Genomic DNA, 15,212 nt, shown 5'->3' on the forward strand with positions numbered 1-15,212 from the left:
TTACCAGGTCGACCCTGCTTAGTTTCTGAGATCTGAGAAGATCGGGTTTGCCTGGGCTATCCAGGTCCAGGCACTCTTGGTTTTCTGCTGATTTAATCTCATCTTTGGGGGAACTTTTCAGGATTTTTTTTTTGTGGGAGGGGAGTTGCTGGAAACCTCTGACCTCCCCCCCACTCCCGTCAAGCCCTACAGGGAAACTTCTCAGCCCCTGGGACACTGCATGGGCCAGTCCCCTAAAGACCAAAGGGAAGCCTCTTCCCTCCGGGGCGCCTGCAAATAGCAGCCAAAGGAGGGTAAAGGGGACCTCTCTCCGTATACTTTGAATATAACATTTTGGTCTTAAAGGTGCCGCTGAACCAGGGGTCATTTCATAGAAAAAGAGATGCCAGGGCTCATTAGCACAACTCATTTGCATATGCCACACACCCCTGACATCACCGGAAGGTGTCCTAAATTATGTCAGCTCAGCATCTACCTGAAACTGCTTCTTGAATTATAACTGTCCTAATAAAACCTTACTCCCATCATACTTTTTAAAGTACTTTCTCCTACGTGGTCACAGTGGCATGATGAAGATTTCTGCCTCTCTGCTTTATATGTTTGGGTTATTTCCCCATTATTTGTGTGTGTGCGTGTGGGGGGGGGGATATTAGAAAGTCTGTCAAAGCTTAGAGTTCAGCAAAATTCTCACAGGCAGTGGAGCCCAGAAGCAAGGTGTTTTTTGGGGGAGGGGGGGTTAAGAAAGAAAGAGCAGGATACAATTCAGAGGTTCCGGAGCGGGGCTCCTGTGAGCTCCTGCTCCAAATGAAGTCTGAGCTGAACTCAGACTTTTGCTCCCCATCAGGACCGAATTCCCTGCCAAGGGCTGTCTTCCCGCCACTCTCTTTCTTGGCGCCGGTTCGTCTTCGGCCGCTGATTGGGCGCCGGCAGGGAGCTGATTCCCAGGAAAGGAAACACCCCGTCGCTACTTTGGGAAAGCGAAAGTAGCTCACTTCGTCTCTCCTCTCGCTTGGCGGAGGCGGCTGCCATGGCAGCCGGGGATCCCCTGCACGACCTCTGCGAGGAAGCCTCTTGCTCCATCTGCCTGGACTATTTCAACGACCCTGTCATGCTTGCCGAGTGCGGCCACAGTTTCTGCCGAGGCTGCCTGACCCGCAGCTGGGGGGAGCGGAAGGGCTCAGCGCAACAGCCTCCGCCCCAACCAGCAGCTGGCCAGCTTTGTGGAAATAGCCGAGAGAGTCGCTCTGCAAGAGGTCGGTGCGAAGGGGGGGAGTCCGTGAGGAGGAGGAGGAAGCCTCCCTCTGCGTGGTCAGTGGTCCTGCCCCTGATCTAATAACCACGCCCCATTAATTATGGCTTGTTATTTGTAAGCACCTGCCTAATGACTTGTTAATTTCTTAGGCCCCTTCCCCCTGAGAAGCAACTTCCAGAAACTTGAAAGAATGTACAAGTGTATTGTTCTTTGTTTGCCATTCTGCAATGAGGCTAACTTATTCTAGCGACTACGCTCGCAGGGAGGGGCTGCCAGTCTGCAGACAGGAGATTCTCGGGTCTTAATGCAATTTTTGTCCTTCACATGTGTGGCCACAGTCCCAGCAAGCTCTCCCCTTCCCCTTCCCAGGTTCCTTGTGCAAATGAGGGGGTGGGATTGCCAGACTCCCCGCGGGTCTCAGTTTCAGAGTCCAAAATCCAAGAGTGGAGTATTCTGACCACACAACACCCAACCTAGTCAAAAGGATGACCAGACTGCTCTCAGCTGGCCTGATCCCGTTTGGCCAATCTTGGGCATTGCTTAGACATGCAACATGTTCTTCAGCTTGCGTGTGCCCACAGTCCAAGCAAGCTTTTACACACACACACACACACACACACACACACACACACCCCAGATTCCTTGTGCAAATGAGGGGGTGGGATTGCCAGTCTCCCATTGGGTCTCAACCTTGAAGGGTCCATGATCTTGAAGGTTCCATGATGTGTGGCCTTCTCATCCCTGATCTCTCTCTGAACTGCAAGCCATCGGGACACTTGTTTCCCTGATAGGGGCCTTCTGTCACTTACTAGGCCCCAACCCTGAGCCAAAATCTGAAAGGCCAAGAAATGGCTTGGAGAAAGGCCACTTTCTTGACAGCGGCACCTCTAGATCCCTCACATCGAGAAAATGCCTCTCCCCTCCCCAAACTCCCAACTGAGAACCACAATCCAGAGGGTTCAGATGGGTGGGTGTGGGTGTTATTTTTTAACTGAACAAGGCACTAGCTATATCCAGTCATTACACAGAGAGAAACTGTCCTGGGGGAGAGGAAAAAATGAAACAAATCCTGTGTCTTGGTTTTGGTCAGCAGGCAGCAGTGGCAGCTGGAAAAGGGAGAGTTTGCCAGAAGCACCAGGAGCCCCTGAAGCTCTTCTGCCTGGATGATGAAGCCCTCATCTGTTGGGTCTGTGACCGATCCAAGGAGCACAGAGATCACGAAGTCCTTCCTCTTGAGGAGGCCTCCCAAGAGTACAAGGTAGGACACCCAAAAGGTGGAGGTTGGTGGGGTCTCTTTGCAGGTAAACTCCCTCCAATTTGTCCCCTGGCCTCTGGGCCTAAATTGGGGAGTGATAACACCTCTTTGCTGCCTCCTTCCTGGCCTGGTGTCTCCCCAGTGCATTCCTTCCTGCCCCACTGCTGAGGCCGACATGGGGTGATATGGGGAGATGAGTTCATTTCCCGTCAGGCTGTGTTGCCCTCTAGACAGATGACTGTGTGACAGAGCAATGAGGGGGCAGCTGCCTGACTCCCAGTTTAAATCCCCCCCCCCCCACATACACACACTGCTTTCCCGATGACATCTGCTGTCCTGGAGTTGCTCTTTGCCTGGGGGCTGGGAGAGAATGTGTGCAGGTTTGGAACCTTGTTTCTCATTTGCACATCCTAGCTGTGAAGAAGCAGTTCAAATCAGAAGGACAGCATTGGGGGTGGGGTAGGAAAGCTGCACATGTCCAGGCCCACTCTGACTAGTTGTGCTTCTCCAAGGACTCAGGCGGAGGTCTTTCACATCAATGGCTACCATTTCAAGTGGAGATGCAAAGAGAATGAACCCAGGGTCTTCTGCTAGCCAAGCAGATGCTCTGCCACTGAGCCCCGGCCCTCCCGCTGCATTGTGGCACTGCAAGGAATCCTCCCCCCCCCCCCGCTTCCTGCAACTGTGGTTATTTCTATCCAGAATTCTTGCTGCATTCAGCCCCCTCTGAAATTGCAGGGGGGTTTAGTTTGGTGCAACATTGTGGTGTTTCCACTCATCTTCTCAGTTTTCTGCAGATCTGCAGCAGTTTTTTCTCAAACCTGATTTGGATCATTCTTTAAAGATCATATCAAAAGAGGTTTTTGAGGAAGTGTGGGAAGTATCAGTGTATTGATTTTCACTACCATCCCCCACCACTGAGGTTTTTGCCATTTCTCTTTACAGTAAGCAATACTTGACAGATTGCTGGAGTGTTAACACAATTTAGTGATATATTGACTACAAATAATTGTTTTTAATGTAAAAAATATCCAACCCGTAGCTGGGGCACGTGTGTGTAAATGTGTGTGTAGTAGTGGGCAGGAGGGAAGAGAATGGAGTAAACCTTTAAAAAAGAATGCATTTCAATTTCGCCCCCCCTCCCCCCGCAGGATCAGTTCTGCAACTGTCTGGAGATTCTGAAGAAGGAGAGAGAGAGAATTGTGGTGTATAAAGGAGACATTGAGAGGGAAAGCCAAGACTTGCTTGTAAGTGTCACTGTGGCTGGGGAATGAACAGAGTCCAAAGAGCAGGAATGTCAGCTCACGAGGCCGCCCCCTCCCCTTCAGTTGAGAAGTGGAGTTGCCCTAATCACAGCCCAACAACGTTGCCCCACTGCCTTTCCATTACTTAACTGACAAAACATTGAGACTCAGTAAGTGCTGAAGGTGAAATAAGAGATTAAAAATTCATATTTTTAATCCATCCCCCAGGCCAGACCTCCCAACTATATTAAGTATAATTTATATTTGCTATATTATTTGTATTTGTTTAGCACTAACTAGCAGTTGAGTGCACCCAGGGCCAGCCTGCCCACTAGGCAAACTAAGCATTTGCCTAGGGTGCTGGTAGGGTGGGGGCGCCAAAATCGGCCCTCGCTCCTGCCCCCTAGAAAAATTCCTATTTGCCTCCCCTCCCTCCCTCCCAGTTTTAATGCCCCGGTGAAGCGCCGCACTCCAGGGGTTCTTTCAAGGTTGCTGTCCCCACCAATTAGCTGATTGGCGAGTAAAGCAGCGCAGAGGCTGGCTGCTCACCAGGATCAGCGTTGGGCAGTGGCGGCAGGAAGGATAAGGAGCCGCTGAAAAGGCGGCCGCTGCTGGCTACTGCCTACTCACTTCCTCCCTGGATAGTGTGGGGAGGAAGTGCGGAGGAGCAGCGGCGGCGGCTGCTTTTTCAGTGGCTCCTCGTCCTTTCTGCCTCAGCGTTGCTTTACCCGCCAATCAGCTGAATGGCGGGGTGCGGCCTTGAAAGAGACCCAGGAGCGCGGTGCTTCATGCTTCACCCAGGTGTTAAAATTGGGGGCATAGCGCGGGAGGGCGGCGGGCAGTGAGGCTGCCTGGGGCACTCATGCGCCCTATGGCCGGCTCTGAGTGCACCAGTGAAAAAGTTAAGGGCATGAGAGTTATGAGAAAAATCTGTGGGGTGTCCCCTTTTCTTGGTACCCTAGGCGTGTATTTCTTTTGCTTAATGGTTAATCCAGAACTGACACAGGGCCCTAGAATTCACCCTCCAGCTCATTGCTAGAAGCTCATGGAAACAAATTTGGCTGGCATGCTTATATGTACTATGGGAAAAAAAGATGGATGGTTTTTTTCTCACCATTATATCAGAAATAATTTGTTAAATACATGGATAAAGTACAAGAAATATGGTGATGAAAGAAAGCCGTTATGGATAGTACCAGCAGAAGTAATAAAAATAACAGTTGAATCTGATGAAGAGAGAGGATTGTCATATAATCAATTACTAAAGATCCAAGGTGATAAAGTTGAATTAAAATCTGCTGAAGAGCTGAACAACAAGTATGACTGGTTTCAAATGCAACAAATAAAAAGTTTGATGGAAAATGATATTAAATCTGAAGGAATTAGACACAAACCAACAGAAATGGAAAAGGTTCTGCTTGGAGATAATGAAAAATTAATATCAAAAATATATAAGTTATTGTTGAAATGGTCTTCAGAAGAAGAAGTAGTAAAATCTCAAATGATTAAATGGGCAATTAATGCAAACAAGGAAATACAGATGGGTACATGGGAATATCTTTGGAAGAACTCTATGAGAATATCAACATGTCAGAGTATTAAAGAGAATTGTTTTAAGATGATGTATAGGTGGTATATAACTCCTAAAAATTGGCAAAGATGAGTAAAAAGATGTCAGATAGATGTTGGAAATGTAAGAAACATGAAGGTTCTTTTTATCATATGTGGTGGACATGTGAAAGAGCGAAAAAGTTCTGGCAGATGATAGAACAAGAAATATCTAAGATTCTGAGATATGACTTCAAGAAAGTAGCAGAGACTTTTCTGTTGGGATTACAAATGGAAAAATTTCCAAAAGAAGATAGAACTTTAATTTGGTACTTGCTCTCAGCTGCTAGGACATTGTATGCGCAGTTGTGGAAGCAAGAAAAAATGCAAGAGAAATGGGATTGGATTTTGAAAGGTTTTTTGTGGAGTGAGATGGATAAACTAACAAGAATTCTAAGAGACTATGATTTGGAAGTGTTTAAAAGGGAGTGGAAGAAATTTAGAGGTTATGTAGAGAAAGAATGGAACATAAAAAGACATTGGACAATTTTTTAATAATGAGTATTAGAAAAGGTAGAATATCAATTTAGATGGTTATAGTTAAAGGTACCTTTATAAGTGAACTTTAAGTATATAACATCGGCGGGAGTCTAGTAACGGAGGGAGGGGGGATTAGAAAATATCATATGGGTTAGGGATAGAGATGATATAAATGGATATTGTTACCATATGCTATCAATAAAATTGTTTAAAACCAGAATTCACCCACCAAAGCATGTTTTCTCCAGGGGAACCAATCTCTGTAGTCTGGAAATGAGCAATTCCAGGGGATCCCCAGGCCCCACCTGGAGGCTGGCATCCCTAGATGCACAGCCTGGTCCATATTCAGCAGAACAGGCCCCAAAGGCAGCTCTTAGGTAGGGGTAACATTGCAATTCTAAGCAGAGGTATTACCTGGGTGGTGAGTCTGGGGATGCTGTGGAACTGCGCGCTCTTGTGCCTCGGGAGCTCCCTGCCCTCCAGTGCCCTGGATGTTTTGTTTCGAGCAGCATCAGTTGACTTTCCAAGGCACTCTTTGCTATAGAGAGAATCATAGGCAGAAGAACATACGTGTTCAGGCCCCATATGTGTAAATGCACCAGCAAGCAACCTGGGAGGAGTCTCTGCCTCCTCCTCATGCTTGCTGCAAATGTTGATAGGAGCCCAGCGATGCTGAATTGGGCCAAGTGGGGTTAAGCCATCACAGATTCTAAGGCAGGGAAAGTACCTGGGATACTGAGTAGTGTGTAGTTCCCCCCTCTCCTGCAATTTTTCCTTGCCCATAGTGCAGCCAGGGAAGCTGCAGTTTACATTGGAAGATGAAGCAAGGTGAAGGGGCTTCTGTGCTCTTTTGCCTCCAGTGGGGTTTCTACTCAAATAGTACGGTATATCATCCCCTAATATGGATTGGGGGGGTCAACCTATGAAGGGTGTTCTAGTGGGGGAACAAATGGACTCAAGCCTCCCCCTTCTTTTCTCTGGGTCTTCTGCTGCAGACTGAATCCTCTGTGGCTGAAAGAACCCCTCCGGGAGTTGGAGGGAGATCCTTGTGTTCTTTGGCCCTGAGGCTGGGCCTGGTGGATCTTCCGCTGTCCCTGCTGAGTGTTAATTGTGATCTCTGAAAGGCCCACGTGCTCTTCTCATAGGAGGCTCTTCCCACTGTAGAGACCAGCTGTGTTCCTGACACTGGACCGATTCTCTTCTCTTTCCATTTCAGAAACAAACCCAAGGAGAGAAGCAAGAGGCAGTAGCAAAGTTCAGGCAACTGCACATGTTTCTGGAGGAACAAGAGAAGCTTTTGCTGGCCCAGATGGAAGAGGTGGAGATGGAGGTGGCAAAGAAAAGGGACCAGCACCTGGCCGCACTCTCTGAGGCCCTCTCCTCTCTCGAAAGCCTCATCTGGGAGATGGAAGAGAAGTGTCAGCATCCAGCCAGTGATCTCCTGCAGGTGAGGGGGTGGCAGGAACAGGCAGGGTCCCCTAGGGTAAAAGGCTGGCTCCAGATCTTCTCTGTGCCTCCTTTGCTCAGCAGAAAAGCAAACAAGGCCAGTTTATGCTGCTAGGAAGTTTTCATCTCTGCATGTGAGCTGTTTTCCTCTCTGTCCTTTTGCATCTCCAGCCAGGGGCAGACTGGACAAAAGCAGGGGCTCTGTGAAACCTCCCCACCCCTGGAGTGAGGATTCCATGCAAGGTTTTTCACAGTACATTTTAAAAGGAGGATGTCTGTGGGGCAGGGAACGTGGCTTATAGTGGCGGCTCACAGATGTGCGCTCCAAATGCACACAGGCACACAACAGCAACAACAGGTGGTTACAGGAATGGCATCCGCACACCTGTTCCTGCCACCGCTGAGCTTGCTTCTGCCTGCCCTTCACATCTGTGCAGATACGATGGCATTGATGGCTAGACCCTCCCTTCCCTTTTGTTGTTGAGCCATCTTGCAGGGAAACTCCTGCAAGCTGGCTCAGCAATGTAGCAGGGAAAAGGGAGGCAGTCTTGCAGTGATGCAAGGCTGATGGAAGAAACATTGCTAGGAATGCCTTTGCATCTGCAGGTGGCCAGAAGCCTTCCAGCCTTCCATGTGAAGAAAAATCTCTGTGAACACTATCGTTGTTAAGTTGTCGGAGCAGATCACACCACTCCAAAATGGCTCCACTTTGTCTGCTGGTATTAACCTCACAGAGATTTTTCTTCCACTTTATGAAGATCTACCCCAGTCTTTGAGTGAAGTCTGCTAGCTGGACACAAGCAAAATGCCAGAGGGTAGAATCTTCCAGAGAGGTCTTCCTGGTATGATCTTTTAGCAAGCACTGAGGTCTCTTAGCAAGCACTGAGAGCCAGTTTGGTGTAGTGGTTTAGTGTGTGGACTCTTATCTGGGAAAACCGGGTTTGATTCCCCACTCCTCCACTTGCTGCAGCTGGAATGGCCTTGGGTTAGCCATAGCCCTGGCAGAGGTTGTCCTTGAAAGGGCAGCTGCTGTGGGAGCCATATCAGCTCCATCCACCTCACAGGGTGACTGTTGTGGGGGAGGAAGGTAAAGGAGATTGTGACTCCTCTGAGACTCTGAGTGGAGGGCGGGGTATAAATCCAATATCTTCTTCTTTTCTTTTTCTCTCTGCCATTTTTCCTCAGGATGCCAGAAGCACCTTGCAGAAGTAAGTAGGCCTTCAGCATTAACCTTCATAATGTTGGGATTGGACTGAGTAGCCTGTGAAGAACACAGTCCTTCAGCATCTTGACTCAGAGCCAAATCAGATCTCCATCCATCTTTCAGTGGCAAACAGCTTATACACAGAGCCTTGTCAACAGGAAATTGTGTAGTGAAATGGTGGGTGGTCTGGGTTGGCACCTAGATGTGCACCTCTAGAACAAGGGTCTCCAGCCTTTTTGAGGCTGCCGGCAGCTTTGGAATGCTGACATGGTGTGAAGGACGCTGCCACAGGAGATGATGTCAGCCACAAAACGGCTGCCGCAGCTTACCATCAGTCCCTTTATAAAGATCCTTCTGTAATGGTAGCAGCAGATTGGCCACGGCTGTTTCCGCATTGTGAATTTGTCCTTCATTCAGTACTGCATGGAGCAGCAACAGCAGTCATTCCCTCACCTATTTTTTGGCCTTTTTCATGTTCGGGGTAGGGGGGGGGGAGAGGGACAGACAGACAGACAGCCGGGATAGTCCTTGTCCAGAACCCTCACTAGCTTTCTTGTTCTTTACCTGGACATTTGCGAGACAGACAGGAGCAGGGGATTTGGGGTTGCAGTTCCTAGGGCCAAACCAGAAAAGATAGTTTGGCCTGGGCTCCACAGGGTCACATGCCACCTGCAGCAAATGGCTCTAAAAAAAGAAAGCAGACCCTGTTTAGGCCTCAAATGCCACTCTGGGAGAGGGAGGGCTCCTGCCTTCTCTTCCTCATGCCATTTGTGTCATGCCAAGACAGAGTTGGGAAGGGGACTTCCCTGTTTTTGTTGTTCCACCTGCACAAAACACAGCACAAGGAGCAGGAAAAATGAACAATTAATTTCTGCAGTGCTATTTAGTGCACAAAACCAGCTGTATTGTTTTGTGGTAGCCATTCTCTGCAGTTGCTGTGTGGAACCCAGGTCCAGTTCTTAACAAAGCAGGAGCTACACTGAGGTGAACATTTCTCTCCACAGGCGGGCCCATAGCCAGAAAATTTTAGGTGGGGGGTCCCACCGAATTAAATTTCAGATGGAGGGGCCCACCACTGTGGCGGCCCCACTCCCCTCCAGAGTGCCTCCCCCTTCCCTCCCACCCACCGACAGACCGAAGCGCTGGAAAAATGGGACTCTTTCAAAGCTGCAGCCTCCCCCATCAGCTGATCAGCGGGAAAAGCAGCAATCGCGAAGAAGTGGGGAGGAGGCAGCTGCTGGCCTCTGTGCTGCTTTTCCTGTGTGTCGGTGGGAGGGAGTGGGGAGGCACCAGAGTGGTGGGGAGATCAGCGGCTGCCAGAGCAGCAGCCACAGAGAGAGCGGGTGCCGCGAAAGCACCGGGGAGAGCCGGGTCACCAGGAGGGGCCATATAGGTGGAGGGTGGGGTTGGGTGGAGGGGCCAGGCCCCCCATGGCTACAGGCCTGTCCAAAGGCCCCCCCCACACACACATCCTTCAGTGTTTTCAGCATCAGCCTGGGTCTCTCTTGGCTTTCTGGCAGTTCCTTCCTCTACTTCTTTAATCCATTGGGATGGGAGATTCTGAATTGGTTGGATAGCATCTTAATGGGATTTTCTCCAGGTATGAAGAAAAGGAGTCATTTGAGAATCCAGTGGATTTCCCACTTGCCCTGAAGTGGCACATCTGGTACTTCTCATATTTCAATCCCCCTTTGGAGGTCATCAAGAGGCAATTCAAAGGTAATGAAGAAACACTGCAAGAGTTTCAAACTGGACATTAGAGTGGACCTGATGTTCCAGGATGGTTATATCGTTAACAGACCCAGGAACGTGGGGAAGTTTTGTATCAGTTCAGAAGGCCATTTTAGTTCACCGTGTAAAGTTTTTTGATAATTCTGCCATAACTTCAGAATTGCATTACATGGACTACTCGATGTTATTCTGTGTTGATCTCTATTCATTACTGTGACCATGCAAAGGCACATGGTGAGGTAGATGGTCAAGCAAGCACCTGAAATGATAGGAAGGGGAGGGAAACTGCCCTTCAGGGCATCTGCATTTAATGAAGACAGCCACTGGATCAATTTCAGGCCCCCCCCCTTCTCTTTGCAGTGCTGTCTTTAAAGTAAAGTCAAAAGCCCATTTAAATCAGTTTGAAGGGTGTAACTCTGCTCAGGATGGCACTGCAGAACCTGTGTCTAGAAAAATCCTAAATATAGCCAGATTGGACCCTTGGGCTGCAGTCCTTAGGATACTTTCTATGACATGAATCTCTAGTAACTCCAGTGACTTGTGAAAACAAATTTGAATATTTGTACACAGTCCCCTCCCCCCCCCCAATAGCTTCTACTTGACCCTTTCGCTGTAACTCATAAGGAATATATACTTATGTGCCATCAAGTCGCAAAGGACTTCTGGCGACCCCACCAAGAGGTGTTCAAGGCAAGTGAGAAACAGAGGCAGTTTGCTATTTTCTTCCTCTGCAGAGTCTTCTTTAATTTCCTATCTAAGTATCAACCCAGCTTCCAAGATTTGATAATGTTGGGCTATATCATGCTGCCTTCCCTCCCCATGCTGATATTTTTGTCCCAGGATTTATGATAAGTGGAAAGGTCTGCCACTCACTTTCTGTTCCTTTGCTTTCTCAGACACTCTGGATTCTGGACTTCATCTGCAGAAAGGTACATTTTTCTTCATAAACGGATCAATTGTTTCTAAACGTAAAAGCTTCACCTAACAATTTGTGTTCTTCTGCTTGGTGTTCTCAGAGATAGCACTGCAGAAGAGGGTTACCAAGTCAGTCAGAAAATACCTGGGGACTTTGGGGGTGGGAGACTTTGAGGGTGGAGCCAAGAGACTTTCCTATTCCCTGAAATAAATAAATAAGAATACAGCAGTGCAGTTCCCCTGAATACAATCTTCATTTCCTCACCCCAAGCAGCTGCATGTTCCCTGTAAACATTCTCTCTCTCTCTCTCTCTCTCTCTCTCTCTCTCTCTCTCTTTCTCTCTCTTTCTCCAAAATAAAGAGTTTGCAATTTCACACTTGTGTGGTCTCACTGGGGCAATTTACTCATGAGTTGCTGAAGTTCCAAGTTCTTCAGACTAACACAGGGGAAACCAAGGTTCTAGTTTACCCCTAACTATGCAAACGACCTCTGAAAAGATTGTAAAACAATGGTTCTGGGCTCCTGTCACAGCTACTGGGAGCAACCATGTTATTCTGCCAGCTCACCCCACCCACATTCAGCCTGGCTTCTGGATTTAAAGGCACAGACACACCGTCTAAAATGTAAGTCTTTTCGAGCATCTTTCAAGTCTCCAGAAGTAAAAAGGCACATGGTGGCTGCAGGGGCGAGGCTTCCCTCGCTGGCCAGCTGACTGGGAGGAGGGGAAGGAGCCTGCAAAAGTGAGGGAAACCCCGCTGGGACCTGGGGATTGGCAAGCCTATTACAGAACACTCTTGTTTCTCAAAATCTGACCCTCCGTACCACAGCCAGTTCCTTCTTGCTCTGCGGATGTTGGTAAGGATGAAAGAAAAGGTGAACTCTGAGGAGATGAATTGCCTTTTTTCACCTACTTGCTGCCATATTGAAATGATGGGAGAATGGCTGCTGGGCAAGAACTTGACTGAGCTCCATAAGAAAAGTCTTGCTATTCTCCCCCCTGTAATGTACTGAGTGACGAGACGTGTTGAAGGCAACATGCTTTATTGACAAGTACATCACAAGGCGCAGAAATGCGGGCCAGGTCCCGATTATATACATACCCCGGAACAACCCTCCATCTGGCCAGGTCCAATCCTGGCCAGTTAAGCTTCCTGCCACAGATCGTGATTGGCGGAGCGTATTTGCGAGCTACATCCAGGGACCAGTGGGCTTCCACTGGTCACCTCTGTAGCGTTCGCTGTGATGTAACTTCAGGACTGAAATGCAAGACACAACACTCCTCCCCCCCTAGTTCTGGACACAAAGTCTTTTGAGTAGGCTGGCGCCCTGCATTCCCTGGTCGACCTCGGGGTTATTTGGGGAGTTGGAGCGGCCGCCATGGCTGGCGGGGCGGCTGGTTCCTCGTGGTGGGGTGCTGCCTGAAGAGGACTGTCCACCACTTGTTGCTCTTCCGGAATTTCCTCTCGGGGGGGGGGGGGTTGCTCCCACCGCTGTGGTGCTCTTCCGCCCATGTAGTCGGTGCGGCCAGCATAGGCTGGGTAGCTCTTGGGAGTGTTGCTGTCAGTTCTCCCTCGCTCCCCCAATTGCTTCCGGATTTTTGGAGAGTGGGGGAGGAGCCTGCAAATACAAGGATCCCCTGCCAGGCCGGGGGGTTGGGAAGCCTAGTGGGAGGAGGCCATGACTGGCAGGAGAAGGAAGCCAAACAGGCCAGTGGGTGAAATCCCCCAGCTGATGCCGTTTCATTTCTTGTCTCATTTTCCCTCAACAGCAAATGTGACTCTGGATCCAGACACAGCCCATTCATGGCTCATCCTGTCTGAGGGTCAGAAAAGCGTGAGAGAAGGAGAAAAACCTCAAGCTCTGCCCAGAGGTCCGGAGAGATTTGAGATGTATACTGCTGTGCTGGGCCGTGAGGGATTCACAGGAGGCTGCCATTTCTGGGAAGTCCTTGTGGGAAGTGAGGAAAGCTGGATTGTGGGGGTGGCCAGAAAGTCTGTGAGGAGGAAGGGAGGCCTCACTTTTACTCCTGAGGAAGGGATCTGGGCTGTGGGGAAGTGGTCAGGGATGCACAGGGCTTATATAAAAGAACATTACCCTCCCCTGACTGTGACTGGGGAGCTGAAGAGGATCCGAGTGTGCCTGAGCTATGCTGGGGGTCGAGTGGCCTTTTTTGATGCTGACCGAGCAGCCCTTCTCTATGAGTTCTCTGGAGCCTCCTTCTTTGGAGAGACTCTCCTGCCCTACTTTTGGGTGTATAAAAAAGGCCACCTCAAAATCTCTTCCTAGGACCTTTTCTTCACACCAGGACCATCAAGAAGAAAATAGTATTTCTCAATATTCTTCCTTTTTTTCAAGGCCTGTGAAGACCTCTCCTGTCTCCAGCCACCAAAATTTGACTGGGGTAAAATGGAAATATTTCCCCCTCCATTTCCCAACATTCCTACCCCCCCCTTTGTATCTTATTCCTTAAAGTGACAGTAATGCCTTTCCCATTGTAAAAGATACAGGAGAGCTCTGAACAGACCCCCCCCCCCTCGATCTCTCCAGCCTTCGTTCTCCCGCACGAGAGAGGAAGTGCTGCAGAGCCTACAGAGGAAGACGAGGTCCTGCATGTTTCAGTTACTATTTGGGATTTCCTCTCTTCTTTACTGGGCACTATCTGCTAGGTTTTGCCCTGTGTTCAGCCTGCCTTTTCTGATGGACACTGGAGATCCTGTCCCTGCCAAGGTAGCTGTGTTCAGATACCACTTGTGTTTCAGTTATGCCAGGAATTGAAAAGATGTTATGTTTATTATAAAGTGATGTTTTGTTGAAAAGTCTGCTGCTTGAATTCTGCAGTTTTCTTTGGTGGGGGCGGGGGGAGGTGGGTGAAGCCATTTCATAACTGCCGGAGAAGTCATAAAGGTTGCCATCATTTATTGACTTGTCCCATCCCCAACTCTGCAGTTGGACAGAAAAATCCAGAGGTGGATTTGCATAACCAGGGTCCTGCTGGGCTATGCTTGCATTGCGGTTGCTCTTCCTGTTGTTTTTGTGTCTCTTTTCAAACCGTTATATCCCTTTCACATTCACACAGCCATTTTGCTTTCCTTTAGTGTAGTGGTTAAATGCTTGGACTCTAATCTGGGAGAACCAGGTTTGATTCCCCACCCCTCCAAATGCACCTGCTGGAGTGACCCTGGGTCGCCATAACTCTGTCAGAGCTGTTCCTCTCAAGGGTTCTGTCAGAGTTCTGTCAGCCCCACCTACCTCACAGGGTGTCTGTTGTGGGGAGGGAAGGGAAAGGAGATTGTAAGGCTCTCTGAGTGAAGGGAAGGTATAACTCCAGTCTCCTCTTCTCTCCTCCTTTGTGTTTCCAAGGAACTGGGTGCTCCTGTTTTCTCTCCTACCCACGCCCCCATGAGGGAAGCCAGTCCAAGAGTGAGTGAGCTTCGTCCTGGAGATTTTGAGTGCAGAGCTGGGGATGGTGGGGTCTGGGAAGAGGAAGGACTGGGGGGAGCATGATGCCATAGCCACCCTCTAAGTGGCCCTTCTTTCGAGGGAAACTGATTTATGTTGTTTGGAGATTAACTGTAATTCTGGGTGATCTCCAGGCCCCACTTGGAGGCTAGCAATCCGATAGCTGAGCAGGAACTTGAACTCAGGCCTCATCACTTTAAGTCCACCACACTGCAACGCACTGGCTCTCAGCTCATACTAATAGGTCACCTACATTTCTGGAAGATCTGGTGATGACAAGTAAGGGCTCCATGACACTTGCAGGGAAGGAATCCTATCTTACCCTCGTTTCCTGTGCTGACTGCTGAACTGCCACCGTGTCAGCCTAATGTGCTGCCATCTCCTACCTCATTGGTGCAGTGGTGAGGGGGAACAATGGGTCTCCTTCCTTCTTCCACTCCCTCTTCTGCCTTCACCCTGATACACGTGAGCACTTCTTAAACTTCCCTCTCCCATTGTCTTCATTTTTCCTTTGCTTTTATTTGTTAGCTTCCTTGACCAATGGTCTTAAGATCAAGATAAAACAAAACAGTAAATACAAAACAGATTACAAATAATTTAAAACCAAAATAGACTAA

The 15,212-nt window shown here is 48.9% G+C and overlaps 1 protein-coding gene across 1 annotated transcript; it reads left to right on the forward strand.

Annotated features, from left to right (window-relative positions):
* Positions 1-1,027: 1,027 nt before the first annotated feature.
* Positions 1,028-13,953, forward strand: LOC132571809 (E3 ubiquitin-protein ligase TRIM7-like). The gene is made up of 7 exons (XM_060238602.1): positions 1,028-1,276; positions 2,346-2,510; positions 3,659-3,754; positions 7,056-7,286; positions 8,471-8,493; positions 10,090-10,208; positions 12,905-13,953. The coding sequence occupies exons 1-7, from the start codon at positions 1,028-1,030 to the stop codon at positions 13,420-13,422; spliced, it is 1,401 nt and encodes a 466-aa protein (XP_060094585.1). The 3' UTR covers positions 13,423-13,953.
* Positions 13,954-15,212: the final 1,259 nt, after the last annotated feature.

This window comes from Heteronotia binoei, chromosome 5 (genome assembly GCF_032191835.1).
Source record: "Heteronotia binoei isolate CCM8104 ecotype False Entrance Well chromosome 5, APGP_CSIRO_Hbin_v1, whole genome shotgun sequence".
In the NCBI taxonomy this organism is placed as follows: Eukaryota; Metazoa; Chordata; class Lepidosauria; order Squamata; family Gekkonidae; genus Heteronotia; species Heteronotia binoei.